The sequence below is a fragment of the Petaurus breviceps genome, unplaced genomic scaffold, assembly GCF_028583685.1.
Source record: "Petaurus breviceps papuanus isolate PSGF00001 unplaced genomic scaffold, PetGlider_PUasm1.0 126, whole genome shotgun sequence".
Lineage (NCBI taxonomy): Eukaryota > Metazoa > Chordata > Mammalia > Diprotodontia > Petauridae > Petaurus > Petaurus breviceps.
Window position 1 is genome coordinate 77552162 of NW_027185655.1, and position 9516 is coordinate 77561677.

Consider the following 9516-nt stretch of genomic DNA (forward strand, 5'->3'; position numbering starts at 1 on the left):
GAAGAAGAAGAAGAAGAAGAAGAAGAAGAAGAAGAAGAAGAAGAAGAAGAAGAAGAAGAAGAAGAAGAAGAAGAAGAATTTCAATATCAAAACATTGGACTCATTTAAAAATTATAAAGACTAGGGCGAATTCGATGTGTATGCCCCCTGGGAGGGCACAAAATGTGTGATAAAATAAAGTATATAACTGTTTATGACATCACTATTATAAGACCACCTTAACATCAAAATTCACATTAATTTCAGGTCACTACAGTGGAACTTACTAAGAAAACTTCCCAGTGATGGTTTCAAGAAGTACCAGGACCTTCAGAAGCTGTAAGAAAACATTTGAATCACACAAAATGATAAGAAACAGAGATGACTACCTTTTTATATTTTTGCATGTGCTAATTGAATCTCTCTTTACAGCTCCCCAGGGAATATCAATATACAATAAAGTCCCAGAAAAAGACAGCGTTCCCTCTCCTTCTCTCTGTGTTTTGAGCAGAGAATTGTTAGGTTAAGGCTTTTGCTGCTGCCAGTTAGCAATTTCCTAAGACATTATGGAAACTATTTAGGAAACTCTCACTGGACAGAATAGCTCCATAGAAACTACAGCTGTATACACATCACAATCCCTACAATGTTTTCATCACCCTTCTCCACCAAACTACCCCCAAAAAGGGAATTCCCAATCATCAATGTGCCCTTGAATTATGCTAGAAAAGAAGACAATACAGAATGTATATCCTTCTCCCTGTCAAAGTAAACTAAGTTGTCTTCTGTGGGTATGTACTAGCTCACAGCTCAAAACTAACTGAAATTTGTAGTTGGTAGGCAATTCAAAGTAACATTTGCATGTTATTTTGGCTCAGCACTGGTTCCAGGATCTTATTTTCTTTATACATTAAGACCCTATCTATTCATCCCAAAGTCAAATTCAGACAGTGGTAATACTGATCTTCAGGGATTATTTAGCAACATAGTGATGGAGTGGATAGAAGGCGCCAGGCTTGAAGGCTGGAAAGTCTTAGGTTGAGTCCTGCCTCAGACACATGCTCCATGTGACTGTAAGTCAAATTACCTAACCTCCCAGTGTCCACACACAACATATGTTACCACTCTACATCTTTTTAGAGTTATTTTCCTCACCAGAAGCTCCTTATACCCATGAAAGAGGAAGGGAGGGAGATTTGGGGGGAAGGGAGAGGAGGGAATGAAGGAGAGGGAAGAAGTGGGAGGAGGGAGTGAAACAGAGAGAGAGTTGAAAAACTAGTTTGAATGTTTATGTCATGGATTATCAAACCATCTAGATAAAATGTAATGATTTCTCATTTCATTTTCTTCTCCAAAGCTATTACTTATCTAGAAAAGCTATGTCTATATCTCACCATTAAACTAAAAATTTTTAAATGTCACTGATGAACACTTTAAAAATAAAAAAGGGTTCCATGATAAAATACTTTCAATATATAAGTAATCAAAAGCATTATCATATTTAGAAATAAAAATTTTAATTACAAGAATATTTCATAACTTAGACTGAAACTTTTGTTATCAAGAAGAGATCAACACTAGTCAGTCCTGATAGAATCACTTCAATGAGACTGTTCTGTTTTCTTGATTGGAAAAAAAAAAAAAATTGTGTCTCTAGTGCCACCCGATGTCCAGAGTTTTAAATGCAGCTAGTAAGTACTCAAAACACAGTTTTGCCCTGTAGAAATTTAGCCTTTTGTACAGTAAATGCAGAGCAATGGACTAAGTGGTCAGCCTAATTCACTTATCAATGAGAACAAAATAACTAGCCCAAAAGTGGTTATATGACAAATAATTAACAATCTCTTGCTTAGCACTAGATCTCCTTTTTTTTCCAAACCTGTAATTTCATGTCTGTAAGATGCTCCAAGGTGAGGAAACTCCATCTTTCAATGAAGATAAGCAACTGTTCTACAACTTCTTGAGGCATTGGGCTTGCCTGGAGTCACTCAGTTATCATGTGTTAATTCAGGCCAGTTCTCTATCCACTAGTCCACACTGCTCATTATGCCTTGGGTCATTATAACTATTTTTTTCAAGTGACTATCAATAATGGCTAATCTAATGGAATGTATGTCATGAGGTCAGAGTTTAAGGGAGCTTAAAAGTCATCTGGTCCAACCCCTTCATTTTTAAAGAAACTGAGACCCAGAGGAATTAAACAATTTGCCCAATATCACACTGGTAGTAAACCCAGAGCTAAGATTTTAACCCAGATACTCTGACTCCCCAAATTCATTCTACACTGTATTAATTACAGTCAAAGACTGTGTAATAAACATTGAAGTATAAACAAAGGTGGTTTCCTGTATTGGAAGTTCTTAAGTGAAAAGAATTTATGTACAATACCAGGGTCCACAGAAGAAAATAGTGACCCACACACACATACACCTTCCCTAAGTCCAAGCAGTCAGACAAAAATCTAGGTCATCTTGGTCATCTCCCTGAATGCAGGGGAGAAGCTATTATGAAAAGCCAAGGCTTTAACATGTGTAAATTTGGTTGGTATAGTCTTTAGTCCTGCTTTAGTCATAAGAAAGATGAATCCCAGCCACAAAACTTGCTTGTCAAAAGTTAGACTGGCCTGAGGTCTAAGAACAGTAAGCTCTGTGTTAACTTGTTCTGAGGATGAAAAATTACAGAGGGGAGGTGGGCATCTAAAGTTTACCTTTCAAGAGATTTTTAGCTAAAGTGCCATATAGCAGAATATTTAATGTTTATTATATTTTGTTTCTAAAGACTCTAAAAGCCTTTTTTGCTGTAGTTTATATTTTAATTTTTTTATTTCCAAATATTTTGTAAGAACATTATAAATGCATTCTTGAACTTAATCTCCAACACCTTCAAAATCTTTTTTATTTTTCTACCCACAACAGATCTATAAATGCTCATTAGGAGTACATAGACTCAGAAATGCCAAAAGGGTTTTCCTGGTTACTTCTTTTCCAATGAGATAGTTTAGGACAAATCCTTAGCTTTTCTAAAAGCTATTTTTTAAGTTTTGCATATGTTGCTCATGTTTATCTCCTGGAATTTTAAAATAAAATTATTTTAAAGTTTACCAGCATCTTTTAAAGTATGATGGATGCTTATAAATCATGTTGATACCCATCTTTATTTACTTATGTCATTTTTCACTGTTTTTATTACCATTTTCTTCCTAGGTACCTGCAAAATAATAAAATTAGATCTGTATCCGTGCATGCTTTCAGGGGACTGCATAACCTTACTAAGTTGTAAGTACCCGTCTTGATACCTTTAAATACAGATCAGAAAGATGAGGTCTTAGGACAGTGCTAGGATAAAGAAGGGTCTAGGTTATTTTCTCCAGTCTATTCATACTATTCTAGTCCAAATGTTACTGTTACCAAATTAATTCAATGTAAGGCAATAAACATTTATTAAGTACCTACTATGTGCAAACCCTCTGTGCTGAGGATCCAAAGGTGAAAACCAAATATATTGTCTAACTTCAAGGAGTTTACAGTGTAATGGGAAGGATGTGAAATTTATGAGGCAGCAAGTTGGGTGGGCATAGAGCTAGCCTGAAGACAGGAAGCATGATTTAAGCAATTGCAAGTTGGGGAGGTAAGCAAGGGATGGAAATGTACAAGGGAAAAAATATATATAACAATCCACCACCACCTCACCCCACCCTTTACCCCCATTGTTGTGTCATAGCTCAACCACCTCTGGAAAGTGTTCTATAATTACAGAGACTTTGTTCTCCTACCTCAATCCAATTCAATTCAATATTTTTGACTACCTACTATGCACAAAATACTATTAAGTACCAGGGATTAGAAGAAAAAAAAGATTCTACCCTCAAGGAGTTTCTATTCTACTGGGTGAGAAGGGCTGGGGAATGGGAAATACTAATTTTGTACTTATTTGTTTCCTTGTTTGTCTCCCCCATTAAGTTATGAGCTTCTTGAGGCAGGGACAGTCCATTGACTCTTTTTTGTATCTCCAGTGCTTAACATAGTGTCTGGCACATACTTGGCACTCAATAAATGTTTTCTGACTGACTTTTGACTATTAAAGTGTTTTGCTCTGTGCCTAGTTGTCTGAGATACAAAAATGGTAAAGAGCATCTTCAAGAACCTTAGTCATCTGAGAAATAAGATCAGTTTCCATAAAACTTTTAAGGGTAAACTATGTGGTTCAGTGCTAGGAGAGTTCAGAGAAGTGAATTATCAGGATGAGCTAGAATAATCCTGCAGTAAGAGGCTCAATTTAAATAGCACCCCTCCTAAGAAGCCTTTCATGGCTTCCCCCATCTAAAAGTAATTTCTTCCTCATCTGATTTCATAGCACATTGCATTTTCCCTATGATCTTACCATATTCTAAGTTGCATTTTACTTAGCTACATTTATCTCTGGATTACTCCAGTATTTAACCATAGTGTTATGCATAATACATAGTCTGTATTAAATAAATGTTGAATGTTTGAGAGACTTAAGAACTCTAATCAATAATGACCATGATTTTAGAGGACTAACAATGAAGCATGCTATCTACCTCTTGATAAGGAGGTGATAGGCTTACAATGTAGATATATATATAGATTTTTTTATTTTCTATATATATATATATATATATATATATACACATATGACAGAGACTATACAGGAATTGGTTTTTCAACTATACATATTTGTTATAAAGGTTTTCTTCAAATCTTTTTCCAATAGGAAATAAGGTAGGAGTGATTCAAAAAGAGATTTTTTTTTGTTCAAAAAGTATAAAATATAAATTTTTTTTCTTCATTTAAAAGCATAAAAGTGATTTTTCAAATAAATGTTAGATGAGAGGGATATGGATGGAAGCTAGATAGAGAATAGGGTCTTGTGGTAATGCCAGTGCTTCTTGATTAATAGGACTCCCCTGAAGATTCCCATATTGTTTGCATATAGAAGGGCCCTAGGAAACACTGGGGAATCCTATCATCTATCTGGCATTCAAGGACAGAAAGAAAGCCATTTCTTTCCTAGCTTTAGGGAGGGGACAAAGTGGCTCATATTGGTGGTGGTGGTGATCATCTCCACCATCCACAAAGTAAGACACTCTCCCGGCAGAAGGAGGGCATTCTAGGTAGCAAATAAAGTATGGTATGAACTATCTGTGTCCTAGCAATTCAGAAAATAGAGACATCCATATGGACTGATTAGGTAAAACATCATGGGATCTTGAACAGTGCCTTGAGGAATGGCTAGGATTTAAATGGGCATCAGGGAACCCACTCTAGATAGATAGTTTGACATATATCAACAATTCACAGTCCAAAGATAATGGACCCCAATAGGGTTGTGGAGTTATTATTGCAGGGGTCAGTGAAACTGACCACAAAAAAATTGTCTTTTTATCTTCACCACCAATAAAATAAGCAGCATGACTCAATATAGTAAATATTCTGTAGACTAAATAAATGTCTTGAGCATGTACAACAATTTTTCAAATGTATACATAGAAAGTATTCATTTTAAAACATTATTCAATTTATGGTAAATTTTTGTCAGTATGCATTTCCTCAATCAGTGGATACAAAAAAAGAATCCCTGTTATTGAGAGAATTGGGGGGTTAAGAACCCTGTTACAGAGATTAAAAAAAAGAAGAAGAAATAATCTCTAATAAAAGACTGAGCTTTAAGGAATGACTATAGTGAGGGGGCAGATGAAGGAAGAAAAGGAAACAAAAGAACACCAACGAAGACATAAAACCCTTTATAAGTGCTCGTTTTTATTGTGCTTTGGAGGTTACTTTCTTCACAAAACCCTGTGAATCAGGTAGCACAGTTATTATCCCCATTTTTCAAATGAAAAAAGGAGAAAGTGAATGAACATTTATTAAGCCCCTATTATGTGCCAGTTGATGGAGCCATAGAAAATGACTTCCTTCCATTCATATTAACTAGTAAAAATACTTCCGAACACAGTTGATGGTATCATACCCCCTAAAAAATTGGTCATAGTAGTCATTAGTAAAATGAGAATATATGGATACATCTTTGCTACTCTTCTTAAAAATTAATGTCTATAGAATAGCTAAGTCCAAATAAGAAATGAAAAATTAGGCTAGTCATTAGATGATTTTTTTTTCTTTGCAACACCAAAACTCCACATATCTGAGTATCTCTAAATTGACTTAATTCCCCACACAAACATTTGACTGACAAATAGAATAAACTATAAAGCATGTTTCCATTATCTTTTTTCCAGGTATCTGAGCCACAACAAGATAACTGTTTTGAAGCCTGGTGTATTTGAAGATCTCCACAGATTAGAATGGCTGTATGTTTTCTTTGAAGGCAAAAACATTTATTTTTACATCATTGTGATATATTAATGAAAATAAAGTTTTCTTCTACTTGGCAGGATAATTGAAGATAACCAACTCAGTAGGATTTCTCCATTGACATTTTATGGACTTAATTCTCTTATCCTCTTGTAAGTACAATTTAATAATGATGAACATTTTTTTTTACTAGTTTAAGCTTAATAGGGATAAATTGGATTAACATGAAATTCTAAAGATTCTTCCCCTATTGTTATCAATCTGTTAATCATGGAAAAGGAAGCTATTTTAAAGATCTTAAAGAATATAAAACATTTTTAAAATCTCTTTTCCTCGATCTTTTCCATGGCAAATGCTTTCTGAATATAGAAGTAAGCTGGATACAGGATTACTACATATATTGTAATTTGTCTTTAACAAACTAAGACTGTTGCCTTAGTTATTAGAAACACTTGACTTTTTCCTTAACACTACTCATCAAAATTAAAATGAATGACCTTTCAAATTAGGGACTCAGAAGTTTTGTATTCTCATCCATCACAAATAATAGCATTGAAATTTAGTCACTGATGAGCATGTGATTACCTTAATTAGACATTAAAGAGGTAGTGTCAGGAACCTACAACCTCTGACTATTGGGCTCTATTATCTCAGCTATAGGAGGCCTTGGGAGACAGTGGATGCCCAGCTGTTGTCAAGGATGCAGCAGCATTCATTGACTTTGTATCACAAAGGGATCATCAACCTTATACTTCAGTGTTCTCTGTGTCCAAGAACTCAATCAAATCCCAACACAGCCAGGCACATAAGATTTTTCTAAAGATACACACAATACAGGCAGCAAGGTGGCGCAGTGAGTAGAGCACTGGCCCTGGAGTCAGGAGGACCTGAGTTCAAATCCAGCTTCAGACATTTAACACTTTCTAGCTGTGTGACCTTGGGCAAGTCACTTAACCCCAATTGCCCTGCCTTCCCCTTCCAAAATGACCCAAAAAAAAAACTTTTTAAAAAAGATATAACAATAAACACAGTTGAATGTAAAGACAGCCACTAAGAAATAACAGAACCCTAAAAACACATTCGTTGTACTGTTACCAACACATCTTGCTTGGTTCACTAGTTTTCCCTCCTTCCAAAAAAATAGTTCTGCCACAGTAGTAGAATGGGCCAAGCTCAGAAACATAAGCCCAAGGGTTCCTGTTCTCCCTTCTTTAAACTACTGTCTATAAGCAGAACTCAGAGTGGGAGAGAGGTTCTTTCTTTAGGGCTGCTGCCTGTAACTGCTCAGCTCAGTTACTGTGGCTTTCTTTGTGTGAAAGGGAAATGTCAGTGTTTTTATTGGTTTCTACCAGCTTTATCAAAGGATATAATGACGTCAGCTTAGGTCTGAGATGAGAAAAGACCCCTGGAATCCTTTGACTTCCTTCATTATAAATATGTCAAAAAGCATTTCTTTTCTCTTTCCAGGGCACTGATGAATAATTCTCTTGTCCATTTACCTGATAAGCCACTTTGCCAGCATATGCCTAGACTACACTGGCTGTAAGTTTCTCCTTTTGTTTTGAAAAGAGCATAGCTATCATTTTCTTAACTGAATTCTATTTGATTCATCAGATTTCTTGGCAAAGCATGGGTAAGTTCTACCTTAGGTGTCATATTAAGTATACTCAAATTCAATAAGAGGGCATGGCACGTCTTCTCTGATGTCTGTGTCTGTGTCACTATTCTTTAAAAAAAAATGAGATAATGTCCTGTTTGCACAACCTAAGCTAAGCTAAGTGTGGTAAACCGGCAGAGCAGACCCTTCATCAAGTGGCAAATACTCTACCTCTCCAATTTCCACTTCTTGTACATTCCAACCACCCTAAAAACCTCCAAATTCCCAAAACATCCACCCAACAAAACAAAGAAGGAAGGGCAAAGGGTGAAACCATAAAACCTCTCTCCTTCCCTACTAGCTTCAAAACATTTCTCATTATTACAGAAGCTGTGAATAGAAAAGGATTTTCAGAGATCATTTGGATCATCTCCAGTATAATACTTGAAGAACTTCAGTAAATGTAAGCCTCCTACTGATAAGGCAACCTTTCTACTTTTGGATAGCTCTAATTGTTAAGGAATTCTTCATTATCTGGAATACAATTCTACCTTCTTGAAACTTCCAACCACTGGTGCAAATTCTGTCCTCTGAGGTGAATAATAATAACTGATATTAATATAACCTTTAAAGTTATAAAGCACTTTAAACCTTTAAAGCACTTCACATGTTTACCTTATTAAATCCTTACTATTTCATTAGATCCTTACAAAAACAATCCAAGACAGGTATTACAGGCATTGTAATGTACAAACATTTTCTCCATTGTACAGATCAGGAAACTGTGGATCAGAGAGGATGAGTGGGCTTCAAATAAAGTACAGAAAGTACAGGGGCAAATAAAACATAAAGTACATGAGGTTGGACTCCATGACCCATCAACTAGTTCTTCCCAGGTCTAAATATATAATCCTATGATTTCTTCAGGGTAATAAGGCAGGATATGAAGTCAGTTCTTTCCCAATTTCAGGTCAGCCCTTTTTCACTATGACACATTGCCTTCATCAGAACAAGTGAAATCTGCCTTGTACATGACTGCTTCAAATATCTGAGAACACTTCACATGTTCTACCTCTTATCCCCAAACCTACTCTTCTCCAAGCTAAACATTCTCAGTCCTTTCAACTATTCTTCATATGATATGATCAATACTATCATCGTCTGGATATGCTTCAACCTCTCAATATCTCTCCTAAGTTTTGATGAACATAATATTCAGATGGTATCTGACCAGGGCAGAGTACAGCAAAATGCTCACTCCCTACTTCTAACAATATGATTCTCTTTAAGTAGCTTAAGTTGGTTTTAGTTTTTTCTGGCTGTGATTAATTCCCAATCCTAGCACTGTCAGATCACATTGAGTTTGTAGTCCACTGATAGCCCTAGACAGTTTTCATCTTTACTGTTGTTTAACCATGTTTTATGCATCCTGGATTTGATATCATAGACTCAGAATTGTTAAGAGATCTTTTGAAAAATTTAGTCCAACACTCTCATTTTACGTAAGAGAAAATGGAGACTCAGAGAAGAGACTAGCCCAAGCCTACACAGACACCAAGTAGAAGACCCAGGTTTAAACTCAGGTCCTCTAAATCCAAATCATAA

At 35.7% G+C, this 9516-nt stretch overlaps 1 protein-coding gene across 2 annotated transcripts in view; it reads left to right on the plus strand.

The window, feature by feature from the left end:
* The window catches only part of RXFP1 (relaxin family peptide receptor 1), a 186200-nt gene that overhangs the window by 113004 nt on the left and 63680 nt on the right, over positions 1-9516 (plus strand). For both annotated transcript variants that reach the window (XM_069097288.1, XM_069097295.1), the window contains 5 exons: positions 247-318; positions 3183-3254; positions 6239-6310; positions 6395-6466; positions 7782-7856. In XM_069097288.1, the coding sequence (XP_068953389.1) occupies positions 247-318; positions 3183-3254; positions 6239-6310; positions 6395-6466; positions 7782-7856 (363 nt within the window). The remainder of the gene's footprint in view (positions 1-246; positions 319-3182; positions 3255-6238; positions 6311-6394; positions 6467-7781; positions 7857-9516) is intronic.